This window comes from Pyrus communis, chromosome 12 (assembly GCF_041283825.1).
Source record: "Pyrus communis isolate YQ-2024b chromosome 12, ASM4128382v1, whole genome shotgun sequence".
Taxonomy (NCBI): Eukaryota; Viridiplantae; Streptophyta; class Magnoliopsida; order Rosales; family Rosaceae; genus Pyrus; species Pyrus communis.
The window spans coordinates 6537629-6560571 of NC_142576.1; the positions used below are offsets into that span (position 1 = coordinate 6537629).

A 22943-nucleotide genomic window follows, 5' to 3' on the forward strand; every position below is an offset into this window, starting at 1 on the left:
TTTTTTCTCTTTCCTTTATTCCAAATTTACATAACCAGATAAAAAGCCTTAAAGAACCTCTTTTCCTGATTCCTCCTCGTCTTTCCCTAGGGATCATTTTGCGAAATTTAATCCCAGACCAATCAAAATTCTCTCCCTCCTTTTTCAAGAAAATCAAACACAAATTCTAACTGAATAGTTGATTCTTTTTACTGTTATAGAAAGTCAAGTTGCAGTAATTTTACTGGGAACACTTATTTGCGGTGGTGTGCAACTTTGTTGCTACCTCATGACCTGGTAAGTATTCCTGGTAAGTATTCCCTTATCTATCTAATAATATCTCTTTGTTTTGTTGGCGTATATCTCTTCCTTCAATCATAATTGAAAAGTTTTGTTTTAGAAAAGTAGTATCAAATTGTGTGATTGGTGTTTTTTTATACAGCCAAAGTAAGGAAAAAGGTAATAGAACTCTGAGTTCAGGTGCAAGCATGAAATGCTCTTAAACCAACCAAATTACAAGCCCCGAGATTATGAAGAGACAAATATATATAGTGATAAAATATTGATTCAATCTTACATGATGTCACATACATGTATACAGATAATTTATTGCACACAGATAAAAGCTATGTCTAGATTGGAATAGGTAAAGAAACTTAGCCTGGTGTTGCACATTGCAATCGTCGTCATCTTCATCTTCATCATCTTCTTCTTCTTTTTAAGTTGAGATATGAGTCTCTAATTGCACCCATTTTGTTGACAACAACATCCATAAGCATCCGCTCTCCTGGTGATATTGCGGAGCATGAGATGCCTATTTGTATCACCGAATACAAGCAGTCCTCCAGTCTTTTTGCTTTGTCCGGGCCCGGATCCTTGTATCTGGCCAGTGGTCTTTCATGTATTTTGTATCCATCGCCATCATCATCTTCTTCATCATCTTCGTCATCTGTTTCGAGGAGCAATGAGGGCTCAACTACGTCCTTGACATGGTCCGGCAATGCCATGGCGGTGAATTGGTGAATGCTTAGACCATCTTTGAAAATGTCATCGGTTGGCCTTTTTCCTGTGAACATTTCTAGCAACAGTATCCCATAACTATAAACATCTCCTTGTATGGAGACTTGTCCTCCCATCCCATACTCTGCCATTCAAAATAGTTGATGCTTAGAATTTATAGCATATTTGAAATTTCTTTAGTGCTAAAAGAATAGAACAAATGAGGATTATAGAAATCCATACCTGGAGAAATGTAGCCTATGGAACCTTTTAGCCCTACTGACAAGGTTGTACCATTTGATGCTTCCAAGAGGAACTTCGCTAGGCCAAAGTCACCAACATGAGCCACCATATCTTCGTCAAGAAGAACATTGCTTGGCTTTAAATCGCAATGCACAATGCATGTTTCGCAATTGTGGTGTAGATAATCAAGTGCAAAAGCGACATCAATGGCAATATTTAGTCTTTGGGTAAGGCTCAATCTCTTGTTTGGAGATTGTTCATCGTCCCTTGGATGCAGCCAAGGTTCTAGGCTTCCATTTTCCATCAACTCGTAAACTAGACTTTTGAACTCATTACCTTGACTGTCAATGCTCGAGCATGCAGTTATGATCTTGAGAAGATTGCGGTGCCTTACACTTCCTAAAGCTTTGCATTCATCAATGAAACTTTTGGAAGCTCCTTCTTGTTGAAGGTTTAACACCTTAATGGCAACTATCATGCCATTACCAGAGAGGACTCCTCTATATACAGAACCAAAACTTCCTGAACCAATGAGATTTTCTGGAGAGAACCCGTTGGTTGATTCAACGAGTTGTAAATAAGAGACACCTAATTTTGATTCTTCATTAGAACGTGAAGTTAAAGGTCTACCTCTTGACCTTTTCACCAATGCACAAGCAGCAATGAAACATGACAGAGTAATTATTAATGCAACTGCACAAGTTAGAGGGATCATTACTTTCGGGGAAAGTAGTCCTTGAGATTTGCTGGTGCATACATGTAGACGTAAATCTCGGATGCCACCGCAGAGCTTATTATTTCCAAGAACCGAGAAACCACTCGCATTTGAAAATATCCCTTCTGTGGGCAATTCACCCTCAAATTCATTATGTGAAATATTGAGTTGCTTTAGAGCTCTAAGCTTACCTAAAAATTCAGGAATCTGGCCAGATAAATTATTGCGTGAAATATCTATTTCTTCCAAGCCTCTTAAATTGGACAGAGATTGAGGAATTGTTCCTTCAAATTGGTTACCTTCCAAATGCAGGCTCACCAAACTAGCACAGCTGCCAAGGGTTATGGGGATTTCACCTGATAACTTGTTTCCTGATACATCTAGCTCTGAGAGATGTACCAACTCGCCCACTTCAGATGGTAGAGAACCAGTCAAAGAATTGTTCGACATGGACAAAGAAATTGAAAGAGATGAAAGCCTGATAACCTCCTTAGGTATGGTGCCACTTAACTGATTACTAGAAAGGTTAAGCATCAATAAGTTTTGGCAGTTCCCGAGACTCGGAGGTATGCTTCCCTCAAACCTATTCCCCTCCATGAAGAGCCTTGTGACTGAAGTCAAGTTGCCTAATGTCGACGGGATTGTCCCAGAGAACTGGTTAAGATTCAAATACAGCCCCTGCAACTTCTGAAGCTTACCGATCACATCAGGGACACTACCACCAAGATAATTTTGTTCCATTCCTAGGTTGGTCAAGTTCACAAGCCTCACAACCCCGGTAGGGATGCTTCCATGTAATAAATTTCCCCCCATTGTAAAAATTCTCAGTTTCGTCGAAAGGTTGCCTATGGACTCTGGCAATTCCCCTCCAAAACGATTACGACTAAAACTAAGCACCTCAAGATTAGTACAATTGGCCAGAAAACTGAGAGAACTCAGGTCACCTGTTTTCCCACTTCCCAGCCTATTGTCATCAAAGTTTAGTCTCACCAACCCTTTCAAAGTCCCAAAACTTTCAGCAGGGAATTTTCCCGTGAGGCCATTTTCGGCAAAATCAAGAAATCGAAGTTTAGAAGCATTTGACAAAGAAACAGGAATACTTCCGGTGAATTTGTTGACACCGCCAGCAAATAACTCAAGATTAGGAAGAGTAGTCCCCACATTTTGTGGAAGCTCTCCATGCAGCTGGTTCTGAGTAACTGCAAATAAGTATATCGACGAGATATTATAGATTGAAGAAGGAACCGTACCGGAAAGTTTGTTTGATGGAATTACGAATCTTCCCAAGCTTGTCAACCGCCCGAATGCATTTGGTATGCTTCCTTCAAAATTGTTGTCACCAAGAGAGATTGCATACAAGGAAGAAAAGTTTCCTATCCAATCCGGAATTGTTCCGGTGAGATTGTTTTTACCAACCAAAAAATGAGTTAAATTCAACAACGAATTGAGTTGGTTCGGAATTGACCCAATAAGCTTATTTACACCAACATCAAGCATTCTCAGCTGCGTGCAGTGAGAAATATTAGCTGGAATTTTCCCGCGGAAAGAATTCGAAGACAGGTTGAGATACTGCAGGCCTAGTAGACGTCCGATTTCTTGAGGAATTTTGCCGTGAAAGTTGTTGCCTTTCAAGTTGATTCCAGTAAGATAAGTAAGATTCCCGATCGAAGGTGGTAGGGAGCCTACCAATTTTTGAGCTTCCAAGTTCAAGATCATGATTCTTTTGTTCGCATGGTTGCACGTAACGCCAACCCAACTGCACAAATCGACCGAATCATTCCATGAGTTCATGATATGGAGAGGATCTTCTGTTATTCTTCTCTTGAAGTCCAGCAGAGCGAGGCGATCAGATTTGTTTCCGAATGTGGATTCCGGGCACGTGATCATGCATAAGAGAAACAATCCGGGAAGGAACTTAAACAACAAATTTGCACAGTAAGTATACGAAATCTCCATTTTGTTGTAAAAACTGAATACAGATTTCGTTTTTCTTTTTTTGTTGTGGTTTGTTTGTTGAATTCAGTGTTTAAAAGAGGAGTCTGCTTCTTCGTTGCTGGGTTCATTGAGGAGTTTGACTTTCCTTTGGAAGCAATTAATGTGATCCTTTGGAGACCTACATTTATTACCTATCAGTAGGCCCATCCACTGGAGAAAGGAAGAGGATCCTCTCCCCTGATCACGAAATTCGAACCGTTCAATTTTAATACAACGGTTCTAAACAGAGGATTCCCTAAAAAGTTATAATAATTGCAACCGTTGAATTAAAATTGAACGGTCCGAATTTTGTGGCCAGGAGGATCCCCATCCTATGCTCAGGAGAGGATCCTCTTCCTTTCTTAGGTGTGGATGTTCGAACAACGTGGCAGTCCGACCACCCACAAAACACCCCTATGTGTATCTTGATCCCTTCCCTTTGTGTTTGGTCACTTTTGGTGTCCTGGACGGGCGTCTGCACGCGAAGGCTCAATTAAGACATGTTGGGAAAGATAAAGGCCTAATTTAATGAATTTTGTGCAGTTGAGATGGTGGTAGCTCCACGAGAGATGACCATTGACTCAATTTGCATCACAAGCTTCTTTTACGGGTATGCCAAGATATTTCCAGCCAGGCCTTGATCTCGCTTCCTTCCTTCGGGCCATCCTTTCTTTCTTCCTTTGGACCGTTGTTTCTTTGGGCTCCTACTCTTTTCGGGTTTGGAAAGGACCCTGTGTTAACAGGTTGTTTTTTATTCAAAGGAAAACATTGCTTTTTGCAAAATGCACGAAAGAAAGTAGGAAAGGATCATATCCGATCTTGACGTAGGATGAAGAGAGTTATTGTAGAGGTATGATTTTCGTTTGAATATAATTTGTATCTTCTAAGAACGGAAAATGCTACTTTCAAAGACAAAGTGGGTGAGGAAAAATCATTTGATGATCCCCTATGCCAAGAAAAGATGGAGGAAGAAATTGAAGACAAGGAAGTAGAATCGCCAATTAAAAGTGTGTCATGATTGAAGAGGAAGCCATACTAGAAGAAGACAATCAAGTTAGCATCCATGACGAATAAGGTATTGATAAAACTCAAACTATCGAGGTCGATATGGTAGTAGGATATATGGCATCATCAAACCAAGCATGTGAACCCGGACAACAAGATGAGTCAAGTACATATTTAAATCTTACTTAGGGAGTCGACTACATGGTTGTACAATCCAAGTTTGAAGAAGATTTGGCTCCTCATGTTAGAGATTATACCTGCTTATCTAGGTTCGTGATTCTTGATGTTAGAGGCAATTTTAAGACGAACTCGATTCAAGTGGAGGAGTGTGATATAGGACAAGATATGGGTCAATTCTGATGAAGAAAGATAAAGAAAATAAAATATTTCAAATTCTGAAAAAGAAGAATTAAGGTTCGGAAATATTGGATTCAATCAATATGTGACAAAAAAGGTAGTAAGAACTATCTGGTGCTAGAATTGAGCGTATAATATGTCCTTATATCGATTGACTATTAAATGCCTAATTCTGACACCAAAATATTTCTTAATGCCTTTTCTGTCACCATATAGATTGAATTCAATATTTCCGAACTTTAATTCTTATTTTTCAGAATTTAAAATACTTTATTTATTTTTTTATCTTTCTTTGTCATAATGGATCCATATTTTGTCGTATATCAGTTTTTACATAGTACAAATACAAAAGGACTAGAGTATAGGAAAAGGATCTGGCGAGGATCCTTTTCCTAGGGATCTTAGAGATCCCGTGATCTCACATGTTCATTATACATTGTATGGTCAGAAAATATTTCAAAATTTAAAATTTAATATTAAATATGACTAGTACCTAACGAAAACTGATCACATAATGTACGATAAACAGGTGAGATCACTTGATCCCTAGGATCCCTAGGAAAAGGATCCGGCGTGGATCCTTCTCCCAGAGTACAGACATACAAAGTCCTCCGCTTGACCAAATAATAAGAATAAGAACTGAGATCATTTCTGGAGGTAGATTTAAGATGGTAAAAACTGCACTATGGTCCATGCCTTTTTTTGGCTTTTGTATTAAATTGTTCACCAACTATAAAATTATAAACCAAGATTTATTATATTTGGCTGGTCCTGGGGGTGACATGTTAAAGGTGGCACTGGTAGGAAGAGTTTCAATTATGTACATCTTCAGTGGAATCCCTAAATAAAACCAATCATCATAATAAATATTTATAAAACAAATATAGGGACAAAATAAATTTCTAATCAGAAAGTGAGTTTCTAAAGTATAGGGGCTCACTGGATACATAGTGTATGTACTCACATATAGAGACTTTATATGAACACAACCTTAAGTGGAAAACAGAGCCCACAATCTTGATTAAAGCTTGTAATACTTTTAATGTTTTTAATTTTGGAAGTTTTAATGAAAGAAGTTTGGATCACCTTTTTTTTAACCAAACACTACCCTAAATTTTTATTTAACCAAAAAAACTTGAAATTAAATCATAAGAACAAAACTATTCATATTCTAACCCTACCCGCAATAAAATATGTTTTTCCATAATTTACCCCCAACGGAGCCTAACCCAAGCCCGTCAGCCACCAATCAGAATATATGAGAACAACTGGAAGGAAATAAAAGACGTCTTTTCGATATCTGTTGGTCAGCTTCATAGAAAAAGCCTTATCGGCCATTTCTAAGAGAGAAGGTAGGAGGTTGCAGTTTATCAATTCATATGAGAGAGTGGAAAGAGCTGAAGGGTGGTTTAAGCGGCGGAAGTGCAGCAGTTGTTGTGATGTTGTGGGCAGCTCTGGCCACCTTTGTTGTTATCTCAGCCATCATGTTCTCCTGTGCAGATGGCGTGCCCAAGGGCAAAGACTCCACCACCGGTCACGATACTTACGGTTCTACTTGCGCCGCTGCAGCCCGCGGTGCCGGATGGTGTGCTTGATCATCAACTTCCACACGCACACTACTGAAACTCAATTTCCAAGAACCACCCATGTGGCTGGTGAGATAGCTGCAAATACAACTTAGAAACAAACAAATGGAAGTGGAATAGGAAATTGTAAATTTCTCCTAAATTTCTACTTTTTACTTTTTATTACTTGATTTTGATTTTGATACTTTTAATGTGCCCGGAATACAGTCATATGTTATTATATAAATAAAGGAAGTTTTTTTTTTTTTTGTCTCCCTCCATTCGATAATGATATATGACATATGTATTCGTATTTCGAGTATACTAAATTTTTTTTTTTATTTAATTGATTTTTATGAAACGAAAGCAGATGGACATGTGGCATCACTAGAGGGGAACTCCAGCTTAGTCAATGTACCAGTCATCTAGAAAAAATTCTTGAGGAATGGATAGACCACTTTCAAGATAAGAGGAAGATGGTGTTCGACCCCCAACGCATTTTAAGCCCTTCATCGGTTTCTTCTAGTCTTGGGGTTGGTGCTGTTAGACGAAGTCAAGCTCAAGCTTTTCTTGTTAACCCAAGTATTGGAAGAAGGACAACAGGCCAAACTGTACAGACAGCACAGCAAGCATTTGCTGACTCATGAACAGCAGGAAGGAATGTGCAGGTGCATGTGTGCTGTCCGAAGTATTCCCATGCGTGCTTGGTATTCCCATGCGTGCTTGGTTACTGCTAAAGCTGCTGTCAGAAGACAGCAGATGGTGTTGCTGCATGTGTGTGTAGTTTAATATGTAAAGGTGTATAGATAGTGCTGAGGCATGGGTGTACATGCTGTCACCTAGTAATTTAATATGTAAAGTTGTTGATGTGATGTACATATAAAAGCCTTCCCGTAAGGCTTGGAAAGTGTGGGATTTTGAAGTATTATAATTAAGATCAGAAACTCTTTCATGGTATTGAGCCTCTCATTGTCTAACGACTAGATCCTGTTTGTTTTTTTTTCCCACGCTTCAATGGCTGAAAACAATGTCAGTTCTTCCACCAACCCACCTACCACCAATCAGTTTCATCCGTTTTCCACTATTGTTAATATCAAGCTTGACAGAACCAACTACCCACTGTGGTTGGCTCAAATTCTCCCAATTCTCAAAAGTAGAGATCTGATGGGGTATGTTGATGGTACTTTGGTGTGCCCTCCAAAAAACTTGCATGGTGCTACCACTGTCAATCCTGCATACAGTGCGTGGATTCAACAAGATCAAATGATCTTGAGTTGGATAAATGGCTCCTTGACAGCGTCTGTTTTAGCTACTGTGGCAAGCAAGAGAACTGCGCGTGCCACTTGGGAAGCTTTAGAGCAAAGGTATGCCTCCACTTCTCAGAACAGAATTTTGTTTCTGCGGAATGAGTTGCTGCAGACAAAGAAAGGTAATCTTTCTGTTGCGGATTACCTGGATCGCATGAATGCGATTGCTGATAATCTTGCTCTCGTGGGTCAACCGGTCAGTGATGATGAACTCGTGCAGATTGTGTTGAACAATCTAGGACCTGCATTTGAGATGACAGTAAGTGCTGCTCAAGCTAGGGATACCCCGATCACCTATCCCACCCTTGAGGCACTTCTGTTGACAACTGAACGACGAATGGTGGATCAGAATAATTCCTTGGCTGCACCTGCACCTGTCAACGCCTTCGTTGCCACTAGAGGACGTGGTGGTGGACGATCGCGTGGGAATGGAAGAGGAATGTCTTCCTTCACCCGTGCTTCTCTGTCAAATCAGCGTGGCAACAATCCCCGCAATCCCACCAATCAGCGCAACCAGCAGTTTAATGGTGAGAAATCCTCGTTTTCTGGTGAGCGTATTATTTGCCAAATATGTGGCAAACCAGGTCATCCTGCGCTTGATTGCTTCCAAAGGATGAATTATGCTTATGAAGGTCGAATTCCTGCTCACAAACTCACAGCCATGTCCTCCTCGCCTATTACTCTCAACAAGCAATCCAATGGTACCTGGCTGTTAGACAGTGGTGCGAATGCACATGTCACTCCTGACCTTCAAAATTTGGTTAATCCCAAAGAGTACACTGGTAATGAAACTATTGGAGGTGTAGGTAATGATTCTGGCATTCCTATTTCTCATTTTGGTTTCCAACAACTAAATACTAAAGCTTGTTCTTTTGATTTGAATGATGTTCTTCACTGCCCAACTGCTTCTCAAAACATCATATCTGCTCATAGGTTTACTTTAGACAACAATTGCTACCTGCTAATCTTCCCATATTTTTTTCTTGTTAAGGACCTCAAGACTCGGAAGACGCTTTTCCGAGGGAGATGTGAGAATGGGTTATACCCATTTCCAAATGGCAGTGGACGGTTCCAGTCTTCAATGTCAGCCTTGGTAGGGGTACGGTGTTCAGTGCAAAAATGGCATGCTAGACTTGGTCATCCTGCCAACTCAATAATTAAGTTTTTAATTTCCAATAAACTAGTACCACTTCATGGTCCTCCTCATGTAAGCTTTTGTGAGTCATGTCCCTTAGGAAAGAGTAAAAAGTTACCTTTCAATTTGTCCGAGTCTGTTTCTACGTCTCCATTGGAACTTTTGCACTCTGATGTCTGGTCTTCTCCCGTTATTTCTAATGAAAATTTTCGTTACTATGTGTTGTTTGTGGATGACTACTCTAGGTATTCTTGGATTTTTCCCATGAAAAATAAAAGTGAAGTTTTTGAGATATTTGTAAAATTTAAAGCCACTGTCGAGAACATGTTTAATCTTGTCATTAAAACTTTTCAATGTGATGAAGGGGGGGAATATAAAAGTCGTGCTTTTCAACAGTTTCTTTCTGACAGTGGGATTTCACAACGTTTTTCCTGCCCAAAACATCCTGAACAAAATGGACTTGCAGAAAGGAAACATCGCCATATTGTTGAAACCAGTATAGTTATGCTTTCTCAATCTCACGTTCCTAATCAGTTTTGGTTTGATGCTTGTTCTACCGCTACGTACCTGATAAATCGCATGCCAACAAAACTTTTATCCAATATGTCACCTTATGAGAAGTTGTTTAAAAGAGTTCCAAAGTATGACATGTTGAAAGTGTTTGGTTGTCGATGTTTTCCATGGTTAGTCCCATACACACAACATAAACTGCAACCAAAATCAAAAGCTTGTGTTTTCTTAGGTTATTCATTGAATCACCAAGGCTACAAATGTTTGGAATTGTCCACAAGACGAATTTACTTGTCTCGCCATGTCCTATTCGATGAGGACTCTTTCCCTTTTAAGGGACTCACATCTACCTCAGAAAATGTCGTCGATTCAGGTACATTTAACTCTCCCGTGGTATTATTTAATTTTGATGATATTAGCACGTCTCCTTTATCTCACTCACCTAATGTACCTGCTATTCCTCTCCGTCAAAATTGTCCTTCTAATGAAATTCTTTCCTTACCCTCCACTGCACCGTCTGAACCTGTCCCCAATCCTTCAATTGACTCATCCAGTCCACCCTCTACTACACCCGTGTTGGCCTTACCTCTGTCATCACCCATACCTTCACATGAACAAGCTGTGGAATCCATGGAATCAGTACAAGTGCTGTCAGAAAATAATGACCATCGAATGACTACACGATCAAAGTCTGGCATCCAAAAACCTAACCCTAAATATGCTATGCATGTAACTGTTGATCAGTTTCCAATTGAACCGACTTGTTTCAGTCAAGCTGTCAAGTCTCAGGAATGGAGAAATGCCATGGTACAGGAATTTAATGCGCTACAACGATGTGGCACGTGGAGTTTGGTCCCGTTTCATCCAAAGATGAATTTGCTCCCAAATAAATGGGTGTTCAAATTGAAAAGACATGCAGATGGAACAATTGAGCGCTACAAGGCTCGCCTTGTCGCAAATGGTTTTCATCAGAAGGCTGGTGTGGATTATAATGAGACCTTTAGTCCTGTGGTTAAACACAGCACCATTAGGCTTGTTTTAAGTCTTGCAGTTTCCAAAGGTTGGCAAGTTAGGCAGCTTGATGTCCAAAATGCGTTTCTGCATGGTTTCTTGAACGAAGAAGTTTACATGCGTCAACCGTCGGGTTTTGTTGATCAACAGTTACCCAATCATGTTTGTAAACTTCAACGGAGCATTTACGGTCTTAAACAGGCTCCGAGGGCATGGTTTCAGAGGTTTTCAGATTTCCTGCTTCAACTTGGTTTTCAGGAATCAACTTGTGATTATAGTTTGTTTGTGTTCAACCAAAAAGGGGTGTATCTTATCCTGCTCATCTACGTGGATGATATTCTGATTACTGGCAACAGTTCTTCTCACATCATTCAGTTAATTCAAAAGCTGGGTACTTTGTTTTCCATGAAGGATTTGGGACTACTTAATTATTTTTTGGGTGTAGAGGTTAAGTACGATGGAAATCGAATGCATTTGTGCCAATCCAAGTATGCTCTTGACTTATTGTCACGCACACATTTCACTGATGCCAAACCGATTTCTACACCCATGTCTTCTGGTCAAAAACTCAGTGCATATGTTGGAGATCCGTTTGATAAACCAGAAATGTATCGTAGTGTTGTCGGTGCTCTACAATACTTAACGATAACTCGTCCCGATTTATCTTATGCAGTTAACCAAGTATGCCAGTTTATGCATGCTCCAACAACTCTTCACTGGATGGCAGTCAAACGGATTCTACGATACTTGAAGACGACGCATAGTCATGGTCTCCTTTACAAGCCAGGTACTACTCATCTTTCTGCTTTTTCAGATGCGGACTATGCTGGGAATCTGGATACTCGGCATTCAACTGGGGGGTTTTGTATTTATCTTGGTTCAAATCTGGTTTCATGGAGTTCAAAAAAACATAAAACTGTTTCTCGATCGAGTGCTGAGGCCGAGTATAGGCAACTTGCCTACACCGCAGCTGAGCTTTCGTGGTTGAGGTCTTTATTTCGGGACTTGCAGTTACATCTTACTCGACCTCAAATATGGTGTGACAATGTGTCTTCAATTGCTCTTGCTTCCAATCCAGTGTTCCATTCTAGAACCAAACATTTAGAGGTTGATTATCACTATGTCAGGGAGAAAGTGGTTCGTGGTGAACTGTTGGTTAATTATATTTGTTCACAAGATCAGCTTGCAGATTTATTTACCAAAGGTCTGTCTTCGTCTCGATTCAATTTGTTGGTGTCCAAGCTTCCAGTTGCTCCTCAACCTGTTAGCTTGCGGGGGGGGGGGGGTGTTAGACGAAGTCAAGCTCAAGCTTTTCTTGTTAACCCAAGTATTGGAAGAAGGACAGCAGGCCAAACTGTACAGACAGCACAGCAAGCATTTGCTGACTCATGAACAGCAGGAAGGAATGTGCAGGTGCATGTGTGCTGTCCGAAGTATTCCCATGCGTGCTTGGTATTCCCATGCGTGCTTGGTTACTGCTAAAGCTGCTGTCAGAAGACAGCAGATGGTGCTGCTGCATGTGTGTGTAGTTTAATATGTAAAGGTGTATAGATAGTGCTGAGGCATGGGTGTACATGCTGTCACCTAGTAATTTAATATGTAAAGTTGTTGATGTGATGTACATATAAAAGCCTTCCCGTAAGGCTTGGAAAGTGTGGGATTTTGAAGTATTATAATTAAGATCAGAAACTCTTTCAGGTGCAAGTCCTATCTTCGTGTTAGAGAACCACTTTGGAGATAAATAGACTCATTCATCTACTTTTTCTTTCCCATGGAAATTAAGGCTCAAAGGTTGCTTATTTTCCCTTGGCCTTCAAGGGACCAACATCGGATTTTTCACGGGCAAAAAGATTAATTAATTAATTAATTCAAAACATATTCATTTATTTTATAGAAAAAACATATAATCTATCGTCTATGAGATAGATGTATATTTTGTTGTTATTCTAAAAATAGTGTGCATTATTTTGTTTCAGTTTCAGAAAATAGTGTAGATTATTTTTCTGTAGTTCTAGAAATAGTAAGCTATTTTGGTTCAATTTTATAAATAGTGTAGGTTTGTGGTAGTTTTAGAAATTTATTTTCTTTTATAAATAGTGTGGATTGTTTTAGTTCAGTTTTTTTTTTTTTTTTTTTTTCAAAAATAGTGCGTAATTTTGTTGTAGTTCCAGAAATAATGTTGGTTATTTTGGTTCAATTTCAGAAATAGTGTTGATTATTTTGTTGTAGTTTCAGAAATATTGTTTATTTTGTTCCCTTCAAGAAATAGTGTTGGTTATTATGGTTTAGTTTTAGAAATAGTGTGAGTTATTTTGTTGTGGTTCCAGGAATAACATGAGTTATTTTGGTTCAATTTCAGAAATAATGTGGGTTATTTTGCAGTAATTTCAGAAATAATGTGAGTTATTTTGTTTCAGAAATGGTGTGGATTATTTTGCTATTGTTTCAGAAATAGTGTTTATTTTGTTATCTTCCATAAATAATGTGTGTAATTTTGATTCAATTTTTTGAAATAGTGTGGGTAATTTTTCTATAGTTTCATAAATATTGTCTCTTAAACTGAACACTGATTATTTCTAGAACTGAGCACGGATACCATCACTATTTCTTAAATTGAACACTGTCTGTTTCTAAAACAAAAACACAATTTCAGAGCATCTATAGATGCAACACATAGAATTTCATTCAATGGTGTTACAAAAGTACTAGTGTAGTTTTGCACAAACGCGAAAAATGAACTAAGGTTGCAAATTATTGATTCTATTGCAAAAGAATATGTTTCAATTGCAAATTCTAATAGCTACAAGACACCATGTGTTCATCTCATGTTTTCTTGTGAAAACTGAATATTAAAAAAAAAAAAAAAAAAAAAAAAGAAGAAGAAAAGGCTGTCATAAATTGGCAGAACCCCATTGTCATATTGCATAGCCATTTATTTCAATACTAATTTTTAAATCCGTAGACTAGTAAACAAGATCATGCGCTGAAAATCGAAGCAGAAAAGGACAACCAATTCCCTTCCTATATCTATAAGTTTACAAATGAATCAAAACTCAATTTCTTCGGGTGGAACTGGAAGATATTGGAACCAGAACTGGCTCTATGTCGATTTCTTCGGGTGGAACTGGAAGATATTGTTCTTCCTTGGGGGTGTGGATGGTCACCAAATCAGGCAATGGAGTCATTGGTCCCTGCTTTCCCTTAGGATCCCAGTCGAGCATGATCTGCACCTTAATACCAAGCACACCCTGTCTAAGAAGAACGTGTACAGCAAATCTAATCAACCAAAGTAATTTATCGTCGTCGATTGAGTCCTCCAACTGCTTTCTTCTCTTTGCTTTTGCTTTTGCTGCCCATCTGATTTGGGCTTAGGAGTTTGGGATTTAGGGTTCGCGATCAGAACAGCAGAAGCAGCAATGGATTGAATTTCATGGAATCACGGGCGTTGGGGAACGCCAACTGAAGTGAATCAGCTTTTCTCCTTCAAGTCCAAGGGGACAGACATAAATAAACGGGCCAATAAAAGACGTTAGGGGTAAAATCGGAATCTCAATAAATTACTTTGCTTGGGCCGTTTTATTGGATTGATTTGACATTGAGATTTATTCTAATTATTAAATAAAGTTATTACATAATTTTTTATTAAAATTTAAAATTTTGAAATCCTTTTCATTAGTTTTATTTTATTTTATTATTTTTGATTAATTAAAAAAATATATAAATAAAAAATGTGCATCTAATCAAATTGTCACATAAAATCATAAAAACTTCAAATTTAGAGATTCTACTATAAGGATTCTCCCGTTGGAAGCAATATTTCTTTAGGGACACAAAGATTATCTTTAAATCCTTAAATGAGTACTAAAAAATGGTGTTGGAAGTCCTTAAATAAAGACTTCTATTGGAGATGCTCTAATGTATAAAATAATAATTGCCAATGAAAGCGGTTTAAGCTCTCTCTCTCTCTCTCTCTCTCTCTCTCTCTCTCTCTCTCTCTCTCTCTCTCTCTCTCTCTCTCTCTCTCTCTCTCTCTCTCTATATATATATATATATATATATATTATCTTAAGCTTCTTTTTATTTGGCAAATATTATTGTTCTCAAAAGGTCACAGGAAACCTCTCTACATTAATAGTGACAATTTTTTTTTTTTAACAACCGATAGCGTAAATAGGTCAAATTGTTATATGTTAGTGGAAAGGGGAATTAGTAAGGAAACACGATATCATCTACATATGTACCAACTTGGTTGGTGGCACAAACACTTCATCTTTGGGAAATTTTCTAGGTTTTGCATGTGAATAAGAGAAATATAACCTCCATGCATAAGAGAAATCACTTTTATGTTTTTAGTTTGATTCTGCCAGCTTTGCTCTAAATTATTTATTTATTTATTTATTTCTTGATTTTTTGTTGATTTCAACTATAACTCAAGTAGTGATACTCTATTTAGAACCTTTTTATGAATAAAACTATAGACATATAAATTAGCTTTGTAGCATGAATTTTTTTTTTTATACAAGGGCCCATTTACTACCTTTTATTTAGGGTCCTAATATCTCAGAGCCAGTCAATGTCACATCCCGACCGGGACCCCCATCACATCCCGGGCTCGACTCCACCTAGCACGATATTGTTCGCTTTGGGCCTTGACCATGCCCTCACGGTTTTGTTTCTTGGAACTCACACGAGAACTCTCAGTGGATCACCCACCATGGGAATGCTCTCGTCCCCAACTCGCTTAACTTCGGAGTTCCGATGGAACGCGAAGCTAGTGAGCTCCCAAAATGCCTCGTGCTAGGTAGAGATGAGAATATACATATAAGGCTTACAGGATTCACTCCCCTAGGCGATGGGGATGTTACAATCCACCCCCTTAGGGGCTCGACGTCCTTGTTGGCATACTTCCAGTCAGGGATTGGCTTTGATACCAAATTGTCACATCCCATCCCCGGCCCCCACCACATCCTGGGCTCGACTCCACTGTAGCATGATATTGTCCGCTTTGGGTCCCGACCACGCCCTCATGGTTTTGTTTCTGGGAACTCACACGAGAACTTCCCAGTGGGTCACCCATCATGGGAATGCTCTCGCCCCTAACTCGCTTAACTTCGGAGTTCCGATGGAACTTGAAATCAGTGAGCTCCCAAAAGGTCTCGTGCTAGGTAGAGATGTGAATATACATATAAGGCTTACATGATCCACACCCCTGGACGATGTGGGATGTTACAGTCAAGGTGGAGATTGAATCCCCACCATAATGTAAGGGTACTATTGGTGCATTTTTAATTTCCGCCATTACAATAAAACGTCATTTGCTATTAAGAACCATTTCTAGTTTGTTCAACATTTCCACAAATGAACAGTTCAGTTATTTGGTCATATTATACAATAATTAGGGAGTTATGTTTAATTATTAGTGATCATGTTGTACACGCAAAATTGATGTTTCTACTGATATTGACTTTTGGGTTAGATACTAGTTTTTTCGATAAATCAAGCAAAATTCGTAACTTTGTCTGCCTTCTAGAACTGTTATATCAGATAATTATTCTCTATTGAGAATTTTACGAGGTACAACTGCCTAGAGTGGATGGCTCCCAGCATAATAATCAAAGTTGGGAGTCGTTCTTGCACTTAAGTTTTGACGAGCTTAATGATCAATTATACACGTACAACCTTAGAATGTTTCTGAACCAGGCGGATTTCTTATGTTGAAAAGAATGTTAGCAACCTTTTCATTTCAACATTTTCGCTTCTATTAATGCCATATATATTTTTTTACTTTCTACTAAACCAGGACTTGGAGCTAATATTCCAAGACCCCATCCAATTTGATTCAACTCATAAGAAATTGTTACAACAACTACATCAATGAATAAAAACAATGTTTTAGCAAGACCGAGTACATACCTTATCTAACACATTATATATGTAATAAAAAATATCATTAATAAAGACACTTTATCTACCATATAACACAAAATATTAACATGAATCAGCCAAGTAATCACGGAATAATTTGTAAGGATTATCTTAATCCCCAATGCAAAACAAGTCACAAGTTGCATGGACCCAACCCCTTGAATCGAATAATATATACGTATTTTTCTGCTGGCACTATATATATTAATTATATTTCATATGCGATTACGTGCGTTGCTTAAAACTAAGACTTGAATAATTTTGCTACATGTTCCAAATGTTGCATGCGACCTCTTGATCGATAAATAAAACGAAGAAAAATAAATACTATACTAATTAGTGAGAAAATCAAAATAGTTGACAAGTGGTACTGCGTGGATCATATTAGCTAACAAATTATATTGTAATTATGTGCACACTTTAATTTTTTTAGTTTTTATTTCAGTAACAGAAAAAACCCCTTCAACATACTATCTGAAACATAAATCACCATGTTAAAAATAGTATTGTTAAACATTATTCTTTAAGCCACTTGTACATGTTTTATCTTCGACTAATGTGGATGACGAGGTATAAAAAAATCGTTATTTTTATCATATAGTCAGAGAGATGTTGTGTAATCGGTAGAAAATATTTGCATGTTACGGTTTTTCGTAATAAAGAAAAATTTAACTGCATCACTTCATTTGTTAATGTACGATTAAATGATGTCTCACTTGATGACAGATGTAGATACAAGAGTGTATATTCTTAATTGTATGTAAGAATTTCTATACACCTCAAAACAGATTGATTGTATCATGTCTATGAGAGATGTTGTGTAACACACAAGAGGAAAATTTTACTCACATGTCATGGTTTTTTATAACAAAGAAAAATATTTATGATTATATACATGTAAGAATTTGTACACAACAGATTTCGTTGCAGGTAGGAAAAGCTAATGTATGTAAGTAACAAAACAATCGATATTCTGTCCACTAGAATAAATAACATTTCAACTCAATAGGAAAAGATGAATTATCCAATATAACCACGTGGACAAAAGAATAAGGAACAAGACACAACACAATTACATAAGTCCATTGTTTTATAAACCTTATGCAATGTATCCCCCTCTCTAGGTCCACTAAAAATGGACGTATGAGGAAAATAAATACACCAACAACATCGCCAAGTTGTTAAATAATCCGATAATTTTGATCACCCCTTTTTCTAAGTTAAACAATTTAATTTCACGGAAGGGCCCACCCTTTATGCTTTGATGAAATTACATTTTCAATGCTAAAGTATGGGTTGGTCAGAAATACCAAGGTCGCTTGCTATCTAAGTCATTGAAAATTAAAGCAATAGGGCAATTCCCTAATCAATGAACAAAGATTATTGGCTTTTTTAAATGATTAAATAAAGATTATTGTAAAACATGTTTCCATCACCATCTTTTTATCGATAATGTGATGGACCATCAATATTTTTTTTATTAATTTTAGGAGATACAAATATACTTTGACAAGTCATAATGAGTCATACATTTGTATTAAACAATAATTACGTAGACATACAAAATTAACACATTTGCTGACATCTGACATAGTGTTTAATAGATGCAACCTTAGGGTGGTTTGTGGAATGCATTTGTATTGCAGTGTCAATTTGGGTGTGAGTTGAACTTGACATCCTTCACCAAAGTAAAAATAAAGGACCGCTAAACGAACTAGTCATTTACTATTTTAATTATGTATTACCATATTCCATACAAAGGTCAGGGCATACGTTTAGAGGCGGCTACCCATTTGACTATTACCAAAAATTCAGATTATTGAATGCTTCAACACCAGACGCCTAAAGAGTAAACATTGAACTATAGAAAGCCTGCAACCAACCTTTCTTTTGTATAAGCGTGTCTGTCGTCAAGTATTTTGATCTATTCGCCATGAAAGTTCCTCTTGAGCTATATCTCTTCAACTTCACTTCTTTCCCCATGCAGCAACTCCTCTGACAATTACCATGACTCGAATCGACAGCCGCCTACTTAGCCTCGCCAAATTTCACGTCTTCTGCACTCTTTCAATTGTCGCAATCATCTTCATCGTCCATACCGATAGTATCATCTATAGCGACTCAGAACAGTCATTGGCGTCGAACAATGAAGCGATTTCTCCATTGCTGCAGAATTATGATCATAATTCTGCAGGCCGACTGATCAACTCTGATGTAAGTCGCTTAGTCCTGCGTTCCATGCAGGAAGAGACCATTGAAGTTGGTAGAGAAAACACAAGGCCTCTTGTTCCTCCTTTCAATGTCACAGAAAAAGAGAGAATTGCTTGGTTCCGAAGCAAGCTGCCAGAATTTCACATTCTCAAGTCAGACAAGTCTGCAAAGCAATTCCATGGCCGTGTTCTGGAATTCTTTAACAAGGATTGTGAGGGTCAGTTCTTTATGACATGGATTTCACCAGCGAGGTCTTTTGGGAGCAGAGAGTTCTTGACTATGGAGAGTCTCTTCAAAGCCCACCCACGCGGATGTTTGATGATTATCTCGAGAAGTATGGACTCCAAGCACGGCTACAGAATTCTGAAACCGCTGCAGGATAGTGGGTTCAAAGTTCATGCTGTGACACCGGACTTGTCATTTCTGTTCAACAACACACCGGCAAAAACCTGGTTTGCTGGGATGAAGAGAGGCAACAGAGACCCCGGTGAGATTCCATTAGCCCAGAACCTGTCGAATTTGATGAGACTTGCAGTTCTATACAAGTATGGAGGTGTTTATTTAGACGCAGACTTCATCGTCTTGAAATCATTCTCAGGATTGAGAAACTCGATCGGTGCACAAAGTGTGGATGTGGTTTCGAAGAACTGGACCAGATTAAATAATGCAGTTCTGATCTTTGATGCGAGTCATCCCCTTCTGCACAAGTTCATGAAGGAATTTGCCCTGACTTTTGATGGGAATAAATGGGGGCATAATGGTCCCTACCTGGTCTCCAGAGTGGTCCTGAGGGTGCAAAACCGACCCGGTTATAACTTTACAATTCTACCCCCTCTCGCCTTTTACCCCGTCGACTGGAATAGGATCGGGGGGCTGTTTAAAAAGCCGGGAAGCCCGGCTCATTCACGATGGATAAAAGCAAAGCTGCTTCAGCTTAGCGGGGAGACTTACGGAGTACACCTATGGAACAAGCAAAGCAGCAGAGAAGTAGTCCAAGAAGGAAGCATTATGCAGAGATTAATCTCCAACCATTGCATCATTTGCAACGACATATACAGTTCATCAAGAATCTTAAGCAAATAAACGGTGAAGCATCTTCAATCAGCGACGAAGTCGCAGACTGGAAATTATCTGTTTCTGGGATTAGCTTTGGTTCAAGAGCTAGAGCTATGGCAATTCTTTTCTTTTTTTCATTCAGTTTTTTTTCCCGATCATACAAATTTCGATCAATCTTCTTTTATTTCGAGTTTTTAGCCCCATTGTTTGGTTGTTATTTGTAAATGTTAGATTCTGTAAACAAGTTATGGAAGACATTCCATGTCTCAGTGTTAATAGAGCTTAACCTTTTCTTTTATATATAAACAAATGTGGTTCGTCTTACAAGTCTGCAGGCTGATATCAACATTTTCTTCTACAAAAAACAATCTTAAGCCGCCTTAATCTCAATCGAAATCTAAATCCTCTGCATCTCCATAACCCAAATCCTGGTAATCTTCTAAATGACTTTTTCCTAGTCAACTTGCAGGTGCCGATTCTTACCTCCCTATCCCGAAAGCCATAATCTCCACCCAAGTTACCATCTGAAGCAAACTTATCCTGTACATCATCAATCCTGGAATGATTTATTGATCTAAACTGCTTGATGGATTCCCAGGGGTAACGGGTTTCGTGTTCATTATCCGTATCACTCCCCCATAGAAGGATAGGCTTAATTATCGACGAGCCACTGAAATCCTCGAAATGGTTCGCCAAACTCGTATGCTCCATGTCAAACAATCTCCTCAAAGATGTGTTTCCTACTTTCATCAAACCTAACAAACTGCTACTTCTCCGAGCTGAAGAAAACGAGGAACAGGAAGCAGAAGAGGAAGACAAAGAAGACGAAGAAGATGAAGACCGATATAGAGATTTCTGATACTCTATAATCCGCCTTATCCTCTCCTTCTGAGTTTCTGGATCGACGAAGAACTCGCTCTCATCATCATCCTTCTCTTCGGTTATTTCCGATAAACTCATCCTAACCCTAAAGATGTAGCGTGTTCAGATTGCTCAAAAGGAACAAACAAGATGCAGGTTTATGAAGAAGAAGCAGAAGAGGGCAGGAAAACACCAACAGCTGGGACTAAGCCGGCAATAAACTAAAAACAATGGCGAAAGCCGGCGGTACGAAAACCATTTGTTTTTTTGGAAGTTTTAATAAAAAATCTGCTGTTCACTTTAACGAAAAACCATATTTTTATACTAAAAAGTCAAACATGATATTATTCACTTTACCCTTTATTTTGTCCTTATCATTAAAACTCAAAGTTTTCAAGTCATTTTCATTAGTTTTCTTTTGTTTTTTCTTCCATGTCTTTCCAAGACAATTTTGTGTCCAAAAAGAAAGACAATAACACAATAGATAATCCAAATTTTAGACAATTAAATAAATGCTTTTTAACTAAACTGGTTTATGAGATTGGTCCTGATAATGAAAATCGATATAAGAGATCTTTGTCCACTGTAAATCATATTGATCATTCGTTGAAAAATCTGTCAATATCCTCGTTAAATAGTCACGTGAACGACCAGTAACCACAATTTTAAGAGTATTTTGTCAAACCAACTCCTCCAGTTAACGAAGATATTGATAGATTTTTCAAGGAATGAATAAAACAATTTATAATGGACAAGCTCAATGACTATTTCTATTGATTTTTATTATCAAAGATTAAAATAAGTAGTTATATCAGTATCGGGATCATTTTGGCAAAAAAACACAAAATAAACAAATGAAAGACAAAAACACATCCGGGAAGTTGACAAATTGTCCTCCCAGACGGATCAAGATCCTCTCCTGATCTAAGGATGAGGATCCTCATGACCAAGGAGTGTAGGCCGTTGGATGAAAATCCAACGGCTATAATTATTATAACTTTAAAAGGACCCCTTATTTGTAACCGTTGGATTCCCACATTCCTTGTTCATGAGAATCCTCATACAAGGATCAGGAGAGGATACTGATCCCTCCCAGACTACAAGGAAAATATAAAAAATAAAAAACTAATAAAATCATGGAAATTGGAGCTTAGAGATTTAATTCGTAAATTCCAACCAAGACCAAGAAAAGTATTTGATCAAAATCCTCATAAAATAAACTCAAGGTTCATAAATTACAATTAAAAACAGAAACTAGAGAAATTGGGCTCCGTTAATAAATTAAGACAAGGACTCATCAATTTCAACCTTGACAATGGTATCGTCCTCAAACTTATCTTTCTTTGGGGGAGCCGCCGGCACCGGAACCCTAGGTGGTCCTCTGCCTTTGTTCTTGTTCCGCGGCCGCGCCTACAGTTCAATTTCCCATGTTTTCACAAATTTACAAATATAGAAACAGAAAGTCTTCAAATTAAAGAAATTCATGAGCTTTTTGATGAGAAACGGTGAAAATTCAGAACATTTGACTTACATTGCCAAAAGAGTGATTGAAGCGCTTTCCCCTTTCGGTTTTCTTATCCCCTCTGCCGCAGTACACTGCAGAAGCACAGAGCAAAAATTAGGGAAAGTTACAAAGAGCGAGAGAGAGGTTTTGGGAATTGCGTATACCTGAAGGGACTGGTGGAGAAGAAGCTGTGTAGAGTGATAGCGAAGCAGCGGAGGAGGGGAGAGAAACGACTAGGGTTTCGGAGTGAGAGAACGAAATTCGGGAGCTGAAAGCGAGCGATTGAGAGGGGGCTGGTGGAGCTCCGAGTATCAGTGACGCCATGGATGAAGCTTGAGGAGAATAAGCGGATAAGGTTTTCGAGGGAATGCGTGTGCTCTGTTTTAGTGACCGTTGGGTTGAATATCGGTTATGTTTTGTGTGCGTTTTGTATTTTGCTTTGAGAAGCCCCAAGATTAAGTTGGGCCTTTGGGTTCTTTTTTTTTTTTTTTTTTTAAGTAAAAAAAAGTTTCTGAAGAAGGAAAACTACCTCATTTCAGGATCAAAACATATCACAAGTCTTTTTGAGGACGTACAAAGGGTTTTA

General features: G+C 38.3%; 5 protein-coding genes across 5 annotated transcripts; 2 read left to right on the forward strand and 3 right to left on the reverse strand.

Annotated features, from left to right (window-relative positions):
• Nucleotides 1-507: 507 nt before the first annotated feature.
• On the reverse strand, nucleotides 508-4016 carry LOC137745965 (uncharacterized). The gene is made up of 2 exons (XM_068485998.2): nucleotides 1222-4016; nucleotides 508-1123 (listed from the first exon to the last, which is right to left on the reverse strand). The coding sequence occupies exons 1-2, from the start codon at nucleotides 3890-3892 to the stop codon at nucleotides 681-683; spliced, it is 3114 nt and encodes a 1037-aa protein (XP_068342099.2). The 5' UTR covers nucleotides 3893-4016; the 3' UTR covers nucleotides 508-680.
• Nucleotides 4017-7851: 3835 nt separating this feature from the next.
• LOC148692245 (uncharacterized) lies at nucleotides 7852-14005 on the forward strand. Its single transcript, XM_088680902.1, has 4 exons — nucleotides 7852-9077; nucleotides 10209-12004; nucleotides 12129-12307; nucleotides 13763-14005. The coding sequence occupies exons 1-4, from the start codon at nucleotides 7852-7854 to the stop codon at nucleotides 14003-14005; spliced, it is 3444 nt and encodes a 1147-aa protein (XP_088537028.1).
• A 4571-nt stretch (nucleotides 14006-18576) lies between these two features.
• LOC148692246 (uncharacterized) lies at nucleotides 18577-21223 on the reverse strand. The gene has a single exon (XM_088680767.1). It carries the CDS (start codon nucleotides 20950-20952, stop codon nucleotides 20335-20337), a length of 618 nt encoding a protein of 205 aa, XP_088536893.1. The 5' UTR covers nucleotides 20953-21223; the 3' UTR covers nucleotides 18577-20334.
• LOC137746212 (uncharacterized) lies at nucleotides 18629-20319 on the forward strand. Its single transcript, XM_088680766.1, has 2 exons — nucleotides 18629-19423; nucleotides 19535-20319. Exons 1-2 carry the CDS (start codon nucleotides 18733-18735, stop codon nucleotides 20017-20019), a joined length of 1176 nt encoding a protein of 391 aa, XP_088536892.1. The 5' UTR covers nucleotides 18629-18732; the 3' UTR covers nucleotides 20020-20319.
• An 824-nt stretch (nucleotides 21224-22047) lies between the features above and the next one.
• Nucleotides 22048-22779, reverse strand: LOC137745338 (small ribosomal subunit protein bTHXc). Its single transcript, XM_068485281.2, has 3 exons — nucleotides 22522-22779; nucleotides 22385-22449; nucleotides 22048-22263 (listed from the first exon to the last, which is right to left on the reverse strand). The coding sequence occupies exons 1-3, from the start codon at nucleotides 22679-22681 to the stop codon at nucleotides 22135-22137; spliced, it is 354 nt and encodes a 117-aa protein (XP_068341382.2). The 5' UTR covers nucleotides 22682-22779; the 3' UTR covers nucleotides 22048-22134.
• Nucleotides 22780-22943: the final 164 nt, after the last annotated feature.